Below are 14320 nucleotides of genomic sequence, written 5' to 3'. Positions count from 1 at the left end.
TATATATATATATATATATATATATGTATATATATATATATATATATATATATATATATATATATATATATATATATATATATATATATATATATATATATATATATATATATATATATATATTATAATATATATATATATATATATAGTTTGTTTCATCAAAATTACTGAGATCGACCTTTTATGCTCCAGATAATGGGAAACCAGAACAGTCAAAAGAAAACATGAGTGAATTACACTGTATAAATAATGTACACTGTGTTGCAGTAAATGCTGCCCTCTAGTGTTACAGGACGTTCTCAACACATGCAGAAACTGTGAATGTATCCTTGCAGACCCACAAAACACATTAGCCTTGGGCCTAAGACACATTAAACCTGTTATGAGCATTCTGAGTTTGTGTTTTATTTAGCACTTGTATTGAACTTTATCTGGCCATGCAACTGGGCACCCACATTACATACCTGTAAGTAATAAATAACCAGAAACATGCATAGCACACCAAGGGAAACTAGAATGTTACAGTGCCAGTTTAGATACTAATAACATTTGTTTTATATATACAGGGTGATTAGAAAGTAAGCTTACCACATCAATGCACCATATCACTGATGTGATAAATTTACTTTCTAATCTCCCAATATATTTAAAGAACAATAAAGCAATTTACAGGCCATATAATTTGTGTGTGTCCCTTAAAGGAAGAATCAGAAACTACCAGACACACAGAACTTGTTAGAAAGAGCCCCGGAAGCAGGCTGGATTAGAAGGGAAGATGACAGCAGCAAAGGGGTTGTGTCTTGGGCAACCTATGTGGAATTAGTGCTGTGAAAACTTCCATTAATGATCCATAATTGATTTAGAGTATTAATCTAATAATCTGATACACTTCAAGTGATCCTAATTAATACATACAATGTATACTTCACACTATGGAGGGAGCCTATTTGGAGTAAAAAAAAAAAATGTGATGTTTGTTTCTACATTTTTTCTATACATCATATTAGCCATCTGTGTATCCATCCAGGAAGGCCTGGTTTACATGCTAGTTTGTTTACATTCACCAAATATAGTTTTGGCGTAGGGATACAAGCTGTATAACCCATTGTGACCTTAGAACGAAATAATCAGAAATGTTTGTAGTTAGACATAAAGTGTAAAACAATATATAATTAAATAACTGTGGGTAGGAGAATCAGTGAGACAGTGCTGGTAGAAAGCGCGTTGTGTAATAAAGTTCAAACACAGAGAGACAAACAGGGCATTGATTTCGGTTATTGCGCTGTGAATGCAGCCGCGCAGGGATCTTGGAGATAAAAGGACTGCGACTTCCAAGCACAGTTGGCTACCCAGCTGCTTGGCATAGCATCAACCGAGGTCGTTTTACCAGCTGCATGACAGGCTGAGACGCTATGGGATTGAAGCACAACATTTTTTAAAGCAGCAGGTCAAGCGAAATTTGAAAAATAAAAACAGAGACTTTCCCTAATCAATAATAGCATATATAACACAATAAATAAACAAAAATAAATAAAACGATATCATACTAGCATTGACAGGAACATAAACACTCAGCAGCGTGGTTTGAACTCTTTTGGAACTTTAAATAAAGACTAGGATAACTAGGATATATTCGTTTTTAATGCTGAAACGAAATAAATTTTAAAAAAAATAGAGTATTTTACTGCTACGCACTAGAGTGGCGTGTTGTGTTTAAATAAGATCAGAAAATGGCTCATTTTTAAAACCATTAAAGCTTCATTCTACATTAGTATGCGGCTGCAATGAAAACTCGTGGGGCGAAGTAAATGGTCATGGATTCGATTATGCAACTTTAATACTTCAGTTCTTAAAATATAGGCTATCGTTTTTGTTGGGGTTTTTTTTTCAAATAGTACAGTTACTACACCGACATTCCCGGCGGCTTTGAGTGCCATTCTCTCTGTGCAACGCTTACTGTGCGTTAATTTGAGACAATCGTTTCCAGTGTAGCTTTTTCTACCGAGTCTCAAAGCTCTCGGAACCACCGGACAGGTGCAGGAGGACTGCAGATACTACGAGCTGCCTGCCCAACGCAAAGGCGTGCATCCCACAATGCACCGGGGCAGAGTCACAGTGGAGCTGGAATGTTGTTGCTGTCAATGGGAGCTTCACCAGAGAAACTTTTACAGACAAAATATGACTGCAAAGCGGCTAAAATAGCTCTTACCAGACCCGGTACGTGACTGTTAAACACAAAGCACTGGCAGGGCAAGGAATAGTCGACTGTTCCGTTGTGACGTTCGAGATGTAAAATGGCACTTTTTCGTTTTTGCGCTCCGTTCCTTTTTTGTTTGCGTGTGGTGATGGTGTCAGGCAGTCAGGCCTTCGTTTGGATCAGGTTCGTTTCCAAAACAACGTGTGTCGGTGTAGAGATTCGGAAGAGATCGAGCCTGTGTGGAAACGGGGCGCTGCAGGGCCTTCGAGTTGCTTGTGTTGATGCTGTAATATATCTGAAATGCGATATCATGCTTCTTTCCTAGCTGTCTTGGTACCTGGCTTTGGGCGTGCGATACAGTTGTTTGTTGCAATGCACTAGTACTGTGTGTGTGACGCAAAAGAAGTAAAATAAATAACGAAAAAGCAGGGCCCAGAATTAGAAACAGCTGTGTTTGCATTTTGCTCTTCCGCAGGTAATGCCTTGTTTGAATGTTTTGTGTGGGAAACGCCGATACTAAGAAGTAAAGGTCTGTATTACTTTGAATGTTTTGCCTTGGTCAAGTACAAATGCTGTTGGTGGTACAACCATCATTGCAACTTCTCAAGTGATCAGTTCAGATTTGAATAGCCCTAAATCGGATTGGCGTTGCTCAGTTATGTATTTGACAGGTTTCAATTTCAACTGCATTTAAAAAGTAGGTTTATCTATAAAAACGTTTGATCATTTTAAACTCGTAAATTAATAACGTTAACTTACAAAATGTTCGTGGCCTAACCATTTGTAGTTTTCTGTGTTACTTAACTACCACACCTGTAAGTAAAATACTGTAACTATACCTCATTGTACATCATAACACTAACTGTTCGACAAGGATAGCGTGTAGTGTAAAGCAATGTGACACCTTTATCCAAGATGATTTGCAGTTTTACTATGCAGTAAGAGAAGTACAAAAAATAATGCAAATGTGGTAGAATTATAGTGTGTGTGTGTTGTATTTGTTAATTATGAAAACAAAGTTTGCAGAATTGCATCAATCCAGTGGGGTGGCAGGATATTACTGGTGATACAGTGGTGGAATCCAGGGAGCTGTAAATCAGTGTGTAGATCAAAGGGGTCTACAAGTGCAGCCTTACTGATTGGGGACATAACCAGACAATACTGCAAAATCTCATTCGTGAATCAAAATTAATAACTTTGTGATTTGCACGTTTTTTCAGTAGAGTAATATAGAGTATTATATTCACAGTATTGGTTATAATAATTAAGGAATACATATGGGCATAACAATAATGAAAACTCTTTGTGGAATCGCTGCATAAAATTCATAGAATGCATCATGGCTGGTTTCAGGCAATCAACTACAATGTATTTAGATATCCGCTGATCATTCAATCAGATTAGATGTTTAATAGCCGAATCAGATAGCGTTGCTGGAATAACACCTTTTCATTTTATTTACATATTTAAGGTGCTATCATGTTAAATCTTATTCTCAGTATTCTGTACTATTGAACTTCTCTTCACAGGAATATTTGTTTCCTACCCAGCAACTCAGCTGCAGTGCCCTGTGTTAAAGAATGAATGTTGAAGACAAGTTGGAAGGCATTTTCCTTAAATGCAGTAGCACAGCAGAGATACAGACTCCCAGAGGTCTGGTTGCTCCAGAGCAGTCAGTGAGAGGTAAAATGGAGTGCCAGGATCTGGGGTTGGGGGAACGTGACATCCCCCATGACGTTATTCTGGGTGAGGAGGATGATGAAGACCTACAGGACAGCCAGCTGCCTCAGCAGGAGCTCATCCCCCATGATGAGCTCATGGTTCACGAGGAGACGGTGAAGAATGATGACGAGGACCAAGAAATGCATGACAGGCTTCCTCAGGAGCTGCACTATTCCATGCATTTACCGGTAAGGTACCCCAACCTTCCCTGAAATGAGAATATGCACACACAACTCCGTAGCATGCTATTGGAAGCCGTTTGCAGCATAGTGCTCTACCTATCTAAAAGAACATAAACAGAGCTGGAAAATACGTAGAGTCCTGTGCTGTAGACTTATGTATTTAGAAGTCAATACAAAATAAGTACACCGTTCCTTCTTTTCTGTTCAGTTAACTGTGGACTTCTTGAATAACTATGCTGCAAAGTGTGGCAAGGTGTATGTTTAAAAACAGTGCAGTACAACACTGGGCCAGCTTCCACTGTTTCTAACAGTACCAGTAAAAAGTGGTATTAAAATTCTTCAAATGCTTTTTGTAGTTTTGTGGCCACGTACTATGGATGACAGTACACAGAAATAGGCCACAGTACTGCTAAAGTGTTTTATTTCAAACTTCGTTAGGCTAGGAAGCCATGTTTGTTTCTTGGTATAAAACAGCTGGTAAAGGCTGTGGACTGACGCAAATACAGTATATCTCTTCATATGGGTGGGAGTATGAGAATCTATCAATATGCCTTCCTTTTAGGTAATGTGTGGTGTTTTGTAGGTACATGTTAAACAGGAAATAAAGTTATCAGAAGAGCCAGTACAGATGAAAAAGGACAGTAAACAGCCCAGAGACATGATTGATTGTCAGAAAAAGAAGAAAAGAAAACAGCGTTCTCCTGCAAAGGTATAAGACCATTTCTAATGGTCATTTTAGTCCTTAGGGCAAGAATGTGTTAACTACATTTTTGATAAAGGAATAGAACGAATATTTTGTTTCAATACATGAAAATAATGGGAGTTTTCCTGAGGCTAGCAGCAATTCAGATGAATTTGACTTGTAGTGCAGAACTTTTCAAATATGTTTCTGATGTTTTTTGGGCAAAATATGATTTGACATACTATTAAATTTACAATGCAATGTCTGTTTTCTGTCAGGTCATTGTAGTGTAAAGCTACCACACATTTGGCATTGTTAATACTGCAATATTCAGAAAAAAAACTCTGTAAACTAGTTTATTTGGCATAAATGTTCTTAATTTAGCTTCATGGCAATGTTTCATCATTATGATTGGGACAATTTAGCAAATCTTCAAACTCCTAATGGTTTGTGTTTTCTATAAATTAGACATGTAAACCTTTGTGTGTTAGGCCTAACTGTTGAATAAAGATTTCCCCTAGAGAACTTCATGATGGCTTTTTTTCATATAAAACATAAGTGCATTAGGGGCTTCTGAGTGGCACAGTAAAAAAGCACTCTCGTGGAGTGCAGGATGCGCCCTGTAGTTTGGACGTCGCCAGTTTGAGTCCATGCAGTTCCTTTGCCGGCCGAGGACGGGAGCTCTCGGGCGGTGCGCAATTGGCCGAGCTCTGCCTGGGGGGGAGGGAGGGTTAAGTCGGCCAGGGTGTTCTCGGCTCACCGCACACCAGCGACCCCTGTAGTCTGGCCGGGCACCTGTGGGCTTGCCTGTAAGCTGCCCAGAGCTGCGTTGTCCTCCGACGCTGTAGCTCTGGGTGGCTGCACTGTGAGTCTGCAGTGTGAAAAAAGAAGCGGTCGGTAGACGTCACATGCTTCGGAGGACCGCGTGTGCTCGTCTTTGCCGCTCCAGAGTCAGCGTGGGGGTGGTAGGGGTGAGCTGAGCTTAACAAAATAATTGGACACTACTAAATTGGGGAGAACTGCAACAAAAACAAATTAGCGACTAATAAATACGAAAACATAAGTACATAGAAAGGTATTTTATAATGGTGAATGTACTGGTATTATGAAATTAGAATGTCTTGTAAAAGCCAAAGTATAATATTTGTAAACCTGTTTTAATTAACATTACTGATAAATTAGGCTGTAAACTTTTTTGTAGATTCTTACAATAAATGAAGATGGGTCCCTAGGGCTTAAGAGTCCAAAGTCTCACGTTTGTGAACACTGCAGTGCTGCCTTCCGAACAAACTACCATTTACAGAGACATGTCTTCATCCATACAGGTACTGCTCTCGGCGTGGTTTGTAATGGCTCTGCAAAGAAAAATAGCAAGACTAGTTTACTTAATAGTGAAAGTAAAAGAAAAATAGTAACACTAGTTAAGGATCCAATTGAGACAGCTTATGATGCATCGTTAAATGTGTATTAACCAATATTTGTTAGTAACAGCAAGCTATAGAAATAGTTGTAAGAACATGCCACTAAGGTGTGTGTGTGTGTGTGTATATATATACATACATACACACAGTACTGTGCAAAAGTTTTAGGCAGGTGTGAAAAAATGCTGTAAAGTAAGAATGCTTTCAAATTTAGACATGTTAATAGATTATATTTATCAATTAACTAAGTGCAAAGTGAGTGAACAGAAGAAAAATCTAAAACAAATCCATATTTGGTGTGACCACCCTTTGCCTTCAAAACAGCATCAGTTCTTCTAGGTACACTTGCACACAGTCAGGGATTTTGTAGGCATATAGTCAGGTCTATGATTAAACAATTATACCAAACAGGTGCTAATGATCATCAATTCAATATATAGGTTGAAATACAATTATTAACTGAAACAGAAACAGCTGTGTAGGAGGAATAAAACTGGGTGAGGAACAGCCAAACTCGACTAACAAGGTGAGGTTGCTGAAGACAGTTTACTGTCAAAAGTCATACACCATGGCAAGACTGAGCACAGCAACAAGACACAAGGTCTCTCCCAGGCAGAAATTTCAAGGCAGACAGGGGTTTCCAGATGTGCTGTCCAAGCTCTTTTGAAGAAGCACAAAGAAACGGGCAACATTGAGGACCATAGACACAGTGGTCGGCCAAGGAAACTTACTGCAGCAGATGAAAGACACATCATGCTTACTTCCCTTCGCAATCGGAATATGTCCAGCAGTGCCATCAGCTCAGAATTGGCAGAAAACAATGAGACCCTGGTACATCCAAGTACTGTCCAGAGAAGTCTGCTCAGAAGTGGACTTCATGGAAGACTTGCAGCCAAAAAACGACACCTCCGACGTGGAAACAAGGCCAAGCGACTCAACTATGCACGAAAACACAGGAACTGGGGTGCAGAAAAATGGTAGCAGGTGCTCTGGACTGATGAGTAAAAATTTGCAATATTTGGCTGTAGCAGAAGGCAGTTTGTTCGCTGAAGGGCTTGAGAGCGGTACACGAATGAGTGTCTGCAGGCAACAGTGAAGCATGATGGAGGTTCCTTGCAAGTTTGGGGCTGCATTTCTGCAAATGGAGTTGATTAATCAAATATTGATTTGATGTAGACTTTTCTTCTGTTCACTCACTTTGCATTTTGTTAATTAGTAAATATAATCTATTAACATGTCTATTTTTGAAAGCATTCTTACTTTACAGCATTTTTTCACACCTGCCTAAAACTTTTGCACAGTACTGCGTGTGTGTGTGTGTGTGTGTGTGTGTGTGTGTGTGTGTGTATATATATATATATATATATATATATATATATATATATATAAAGCTTACTATTTTTATAGCATGACTAGAAGCTTTACACAATATGTTAATAATCCTCAAAACCTTTAATAACACGTTTAGAGAGATTTTTTAGATGGATCCTTAAAAATATGACCAGCAAAGATATTGCTTTTGGGGCTCCTGCGTGGCGCATCTGGTAAAGCACTCAGAGTGGAGTGCAGGATGCGCCCTATAACCTGGAGGTTGCCGGTTTGAGTCCAGGCTATTCGACCGTAGACAGGAGCTCCCAGGGGGCGCCGCACAATTGGCCGAGCGCCGCCCGGGGGTGGGGCTTAAGTCAGCCAGGGTGTCCTCGGCTTACCACAAGCGTCCCCTGTAGTCTGGCCGGGTGCCTGCAGGCTTGCCTGTAACCTGAACAGAGCTGCGTTGTCCTCCGATGCTGTGGCTCTGAGGTGGCTACACGGTGAATCTGCAGTGTGGGGGAAAAAAGTGGTCGGCTGATGGCAGATGCTTCAGAGGACAGCGTGTGCTCGTCTTCGCTGCTCCCGAGTCAGCGCGGGGGTGGCAGTGGTGAGCTGAGGCAAACAAAATTATTGGATATGCCAAATTGGGAGAAAATCATTAAAAAAAAATAATTGCAGATTTTGTTAAATTTATTTAAAAAAAAAAAAAATAAAACATATTGCTTTTAATAGTTACCAAAAGATATTTATGTCCTTAGAGTCGCAGCATTGCATTTCCAGATATACCAAGTCCACAACTATTGGAGTAAGAGCACTGATGACTTGTTTGCGAATCGTCTAGAGCTCACACATACTTCAGTTTTTGTTATTTATCTAGGAAGCCAACACCCCTGCTGTCATGACTGACTTTTTATATACTGTGTCATTTTTTAATTTTAAAAGTCCCGTTGCTTGGAGCCAGGTTTACATGTTTAACCATGTTAGCCTGGTTTCAGAATAGGAGCAAAACTTTGTGAACTTAATCTGTCTCCTTTTGCGATGGGCTGCTATGTAATCACCAAATGTTCTAATTTTTTAAAGAGGGCCGTGAAAGATGTACCTTAAGAGATCTCTTCTTGTCTTGTTTCAGGTGAGAAGCCGTTTCAGTGCAGCCAGTGTGATATGCGTTTCATCCAGAAGTACCTGCTGCAAAGACATGAAAAGATTCACACCGGTAGGATGAGAATGTCTTATGATGCGATTCAGATTGTAGGATTTCATTGACTCAAAATGTTAATCTCCTTAAAAAATGTTTTAGAAGCTGACATTGAGTAACCTTGATTAGAATTATTAAATGAGTACCATGCTCTTTACACCATTTGAGTATTGTAAAAAGTGAAATGTGATTTGTTGGTTACATTGCATGGCTTGTTCAGATGATTAAGATGCCCTGAGAAATCTCATACAATGGTTTCTACAGGTTAAATAACATTTTATTTTGAAAACCGTACTTGAATATCCTCAGCCAGTGGATCAGTATTTGCAGGTGTTGGAAAACATGGATTGAGAATTGATTAGCAGTTTGCTACGCATGTGGACTGGCAGAGCTATACTGGTGTTCTTTTTTGAAAAGAGACTAATATTGCAGATAGCAGACTGTTTGGTTCAAATTGCATGTACTGCTAACCATTGATAGAGACGATGCGTCTACAAACTCTTGCCCAACAATGACTGCAAGCTAACGAGATAACAATGCTGTGGACTAGAAGGGAACAGGCTCTAAAGACTTCAGAGAGATCAAAAGAGATAATCCCACTGGCATCAACGGGGGTCGCAAGGAGATAACAAAAGGCAGATGTATGGACCTTTTGTCTCCAGGAGTGTGAAGAATGCACTGAGTTCAGAGGTTGTCACACTAGACCACACACACAGACACACACACATTAACACTCACACAATAAATTAAATTACCTTTGCAATTGGTTAAGTGTCAGAGAAAGGGGAGGTTGACCATCTATACAGAAGGGTATTTAATGTCATGCAAACATTGTAATGTTGAGTATTGTTTGTCCTATACCTGGGACCAGACTCCCTGCATATTTCAATAAACCTGGCAACTGATTGAAGAAAAGGACTCTGTGCATTTTCTTGAATCTACTTACTCACCATCTATTGTTTGTAAGTTTCTTCAGCAGGGGTTATTGTTTTGCTTTTCTGCAGGTAGCAGCTATGATGACAAGTATTTGCATCTCAGAAAAGTGGTTTAACTTTTCTTTGATCTTGCCTGAAAGCCACCCACTCCTGAATTACATTTTTTTTTTCTTGCAACAAGATGCAATAAGAATCATGTAGTCTTTTATGCTTGAAAGCCTTCTCCAGTCTAAATTAGGGGTGCTAGTTTCCATTTAATTTCATAAACGTTTACAATTTAGGATTAAACATGTTAAAACATTTACATTAAGGTATCATGAATGTTTGATTAATCAGATAAAAACATAATTAGCAACATGTATTTGTGTAAAAAACTGTGTACATAGTTTTATTGTATACAGAAAAGACAAGAAATATTGACTATAAAGTAAATTTGCCTACCCACTTTACATGAAGTAACACCCACATTTTACCTGCATATTTTTGATTAAAGGTGCGTACAAAATTCCAAATGTTGAATTCTTGGTTAACATCCTGTCTGAATTCACAGCTGAAACTGTGAACGCTACATTTTAATTGGCCCTCTCACAGCTAGTCCAATCCCAAGTATCCTGCTTTGACAATATGCATGAACAGTTAGCTCTGCAGCATACGTTGTACTGGTATGTTTTTGTTTTGCTTTTTTTAATTTAAAAAATCCTAAAATGTTATGTGCTGTAAAGAAGTGGTATTTTTTATTCTTAGGTTTTGTGAGTTCACAGCTCACTATTCATGTAGCTAATGCAACTAGGTTAGACAGTTCAGAGTTTCTACTTTTTGCTCAGACATGTAGAGTAAATTGAAAGCTGTCACGTTAGGGCCACTGAGAATTGGATGAAGTGCATCAATGATTTTGCTGATCGCTATTGAGCAGTTGTGTTTGAAGGGTCTGTGGATGAAGACACAGTTTAAATGTTATTAAAATCCTTTCTGTATATGTTGCTAGGTGAAAAACCATTTCGCTGCGATGAGTGTGGAATGAGATTTATACAGAAATACCATATGGAGAGGCACAAGAGAACTCACAGTGGAGAAAAGCCTTACCAATGTGAATACTGCCATCAGGTAATCAATATATAAGTGGTACAAAAGATGAATGTTGTGTGTTTGCTTCAAGATAAGATAATCATCCTAGTGAGTGCTTTGCAACAAAAATGCAATATGCTGTAACAGGCAGCTTGTCAAGAATGTTATTCAGTTGCTGAACTTTTAAAAACATATACAGATATATTATTCACGTCATAAAGTATCTGTGTACTGTTACAATTAAGACCATACAGATTGTCTAAAAGTTTAGTATTTCATCGAAAATAGACTTCTCATGTTTATATGATTACATGGTTTGGGCTTAAAGTTAGTGAATTTTTTTTTTTTTTTTTAGTACTTCTCCAGGACTGACCGGGTACTGAAGCACAAGCGCATGTGCCATGAGAATCGGGACAAGAAATCCAACAAAGCTGCAGCTAAGGCAGGACTCTTGGGAAGTGATGAAGACTTTGGCCTCACCCCTCCCCCGAAGGAAAGCTCACTGCCAAGGAAAAAGAGGCAGAAGACCAGTGAGAAACCAAGGACTTTGGTTGCTCTTCCTGAGAAAGACGATGGTGGAGAAAACCTTGAGCAAAAGAATGTCAAAAACGACTATTTGCCTTTGTATGCAATTGCCTCCAAAGTCAAAGATGAGTATATGGTGGCAGAGTATTCTGTAGAGCTGCCGCACTCCTCTCTTGGTGGTGGACAGATGGGTGAATCATCATCTCAGATGATACACCCTCCTAAATTAGTCCTTAAAAAGGTTACCAACAAGAGAACCCAGAAACAGCCCTTGGTCGAAAGCCAGAATATGTCCCATTTGTCATCTTCATTTGAAGAAAGTAAAGTTACCAAATATGCTTTTGAACTTGCGGACAAGCAAGTTCTTCTAGACTCGGAGAGTAACGCTGACATGGACCATGTAGACACCCTGCAGGAGGGTCCAAACAAACCTGCAGCCAGCAGTAATAACTATGATGATGCCATGCAGTTTTTAAAAAAGAAAAGGTATTTGCAGGCAGCCACTAATAATAGCAGGGATTATGCCCTAAATGTTGGCACAATAGCATCTCAGCCCTCTGTCACCCAAGCAGCTGTGGCCAGTGTCATTGACGAAAGAGCCACTGTCTCTATTTTAGATACACAGACCTTAAATGTTGAAATGAAGTCTGGCCATGACAAGAATGTTATTCCAGACGAAGTCCTCCAAACTCTTCTGGATCACTATTCCAACAAGGCAAATGGACAACATGAAATGTCTTTCAGTGTGGCAGACACCGAAGTGACATCCAGCATATCAATTAATGCATCTGATGTTACCGAGGTCAGCCAGGCTGAGACTGTTGGGACGAGTTCCCAGACCTCGTCTACAGAAAAAGCCAGCATGCTGCAGGAGTATTCTAAATTTCTTCAGCAAGCCTTGGATAGAACTAGCCAGAATGATGCCTATTTAAATAGCCAGAGCCTTACTTTTGTGACCGAGACCCAAACTCTTTCCAGCCAACCTCTGTTTTCCACAATTGATAAGCAGTATACCTTGTCTAACCGGTCCGGCTTTCGATCCGGGATGAACTCTCCATTGAGGTCCTCTTCAGAGAAGTCTCACTTTGGGCTGATCGTAGGAGACTCTCAACACTCCTTCTCATTTTCAGGGGATGACACTAACCACTCTTCTGTCTTGCCTGCGGAAGACTTTTTAGAGCAGGTTACCTCTTCAAAAAAGAGTGACACCCAACCGATCCATCAGGCCTTTCAGATCGGTACTTTTGAGCAGAACTCATTTCAGTTCCAAAGCTCAAGGTCTGGAATCTCCTCCCAGTTCAACACTGCCAATGGACAAGCGAGCCTGCGTGGACATGGGCCTAGCACAGACTTCCCTGAGTTTCCTTTGGTTAATGTGACTGAGAGCAGAACGCCGATGACTTCTTCACCAGGTGCCACAACCAGCCAAACATTTGGTTAAATGAAACCTATATATAAAAGGCACTTTACATCCACACTTTTTTTTTTTTTTTTAAACTTGCATTTGTGGGAAACCTTTTTAAATCTGACCAACTTGCAGTTTAAAATCTATAAGGGTTTATTTCCCTTTAACCTGCCATTTCATCCAATGGCAAGAATCAAAATACAATCTTTATTTATCTCGCAATAGTTATTTTGCATGCCGCTTTAAAAATGTTTACTTCTGGGTTTATTTTAACCATGGATTTCAATACCCCAGATTGTCCTGAATAATGAGACCAGAAGTCAAACCTGCCAGTCCATAATCCTGTAGTTTCAAGTATGGTATCAGTGTAACCCCCTTCCCAAGCCAGCTATGGCTTAGCACTATTTGCAGTTTATAGAACAATATGTTGGTACTTGTACTGACATTTGGTATTTCTCATCTATGTTTATTTTTAGATTTTTTTTACTTTTAATAATGTGTTTTTTTACTACTGTATCGTATTGGACCTGAACATTGTATTTTGGAGACTATCTTACTGATAACTCACACCGTAATCAATGAACAGTTACACTGAGTTTGTTATGGAATCATATATCAATTTTTGGTAGTTGACTGTAATTCAAGTGGCATTTGTTGGAACATCAGTAAAAGAAAATATAAAACACATTGTAACTGGGCAATATATAAGACCTTTTAAATATGTGCTATAGAGGCTGTTATATAATGTTTACTGTTGAAAAAGTAGAAATGAATGTTTATTTTTAAATTTAAAAAATCAGGCACATATTTAAAGGCTAATACACAGTAATTAGATTGGATTTAATTTCATTGTAACACTTTTTTAAAACTAAAAATCAATTTCTTCAATATTTTGATTGATATGATTTAATTTACTTTTGTAGCTAAGTAGACAGTTGGTTTCATTAAGTATGTTACATACTATAATCTAAAACCCCACGTGAATTGAATTGCACTTAATTGTCTTTTTATATGCTAGCTTACGAATAAGGTATTTAAGTTCTTAAGGAGTACCACAGAGCATGATAAAAACAAGTGTAACTGACCAAATTTGCATAGTGCATGATTTTTAGTTTCCCCAAATGTTTTTTTTTTCTTTTTTTGTTATGATATTATAGTGAATATGATATCTGTATTTTTTTACTCTTTCAATACTGCAGGTCTTTATAGAGGTTTTGGAAAGATAACTCAAAAGGTCATAACATTTGTGACCCTTTCAGTCCATTCCAACCATTATTATTATTATTTGTTTGTTTAGCAGACGCCTTTATCTCAGGCGACTTAGACTAGGGTGTGTGAGCTATGCATCAGCTGCAGAGTCACTTACAACAACGTCTCACCCAAAAGAAGGAGCACAATGAGTCAGTGAGCGAGCCAGGATCTTAACCAGGGACCTCACAAGCCCTTTTCTTTTAAAAATAAATAAAAATTACAAAATGGAACTAACTTTTTTTCAAATAATGCCAAACATTGTAAATGCATTTCAACACAGCCATTGCCATCAATGGAAAAGATGATAGACAAAATGTGGATTAAAACCAGACTCCCATTCCATAGCAGTTTTAAGCATTCCAGGTTTTCGTTTCTCACACATGAGATTATTTATGCAAACCATCCCCACACAATATTATTCATGTGGTG

General features: G+C 38.7%; 1 protein-coding gene across 2 annotated transcripts; it reads left to right on the top strand.

Annotated features, from left to right (window-relative positions):
• Window positions 1–2106: 2106 nt before the first annotated feature.
• On the top strand, window positions 2107–14320 carry LOC121323575 (zinc finger protein 148-like). Of its 2 annotated transcripts, XM_041264709.1 has the most exons (7): window positions 2107–2217; window positions 3727–4107; window positions 4685–4810; window positions 5985–6108; window positions 8645–8728; window positions 10631–10749; window positions 11066–14320. In XM_041264709.1, the coding sequence occupies exons 2-7, from the start codon at window positions 3778–3780 to the stop codon at window positions 12674–12676; spliced, it is 2394 nt and encodes a 797-aa protein (XP_041120643.1). In that variant the 5' UTR covers window positions 2107–2217; window positions 3727–3777; the 3' UTR covers window positions 12677–14320. The 2 variants fall into 2 exon arrangements, with proteins under 2 accessions (XP_041120643.1, XP_041120644.1); XM_041264710.1 differs by lacking the exon at window positions 2107–2217 and having other exon boundaries at window positions 4026–4107; window positions 4664–4810.

This window comes from Polyodon spathula, chromosome 11 (genome assembly GCF_017654505.1).
Source record: "Polyodon spathula isolate WHYD16114869_AA chromosome 11, ASM1765450v1, whole genome shotgun sequence".
Lineage (NCBI taxonomy): Eukaryota > Metazoa > Chordata > Actinopteri > Acipenseriformes > Polyodontidae > Polyodon > Polyodon spathula.
The sequence above is the reverse complement of the archived record's forward strand: the minus strand, read 5'-3'. Positions and strand labels throughout refer to the sequence as shown.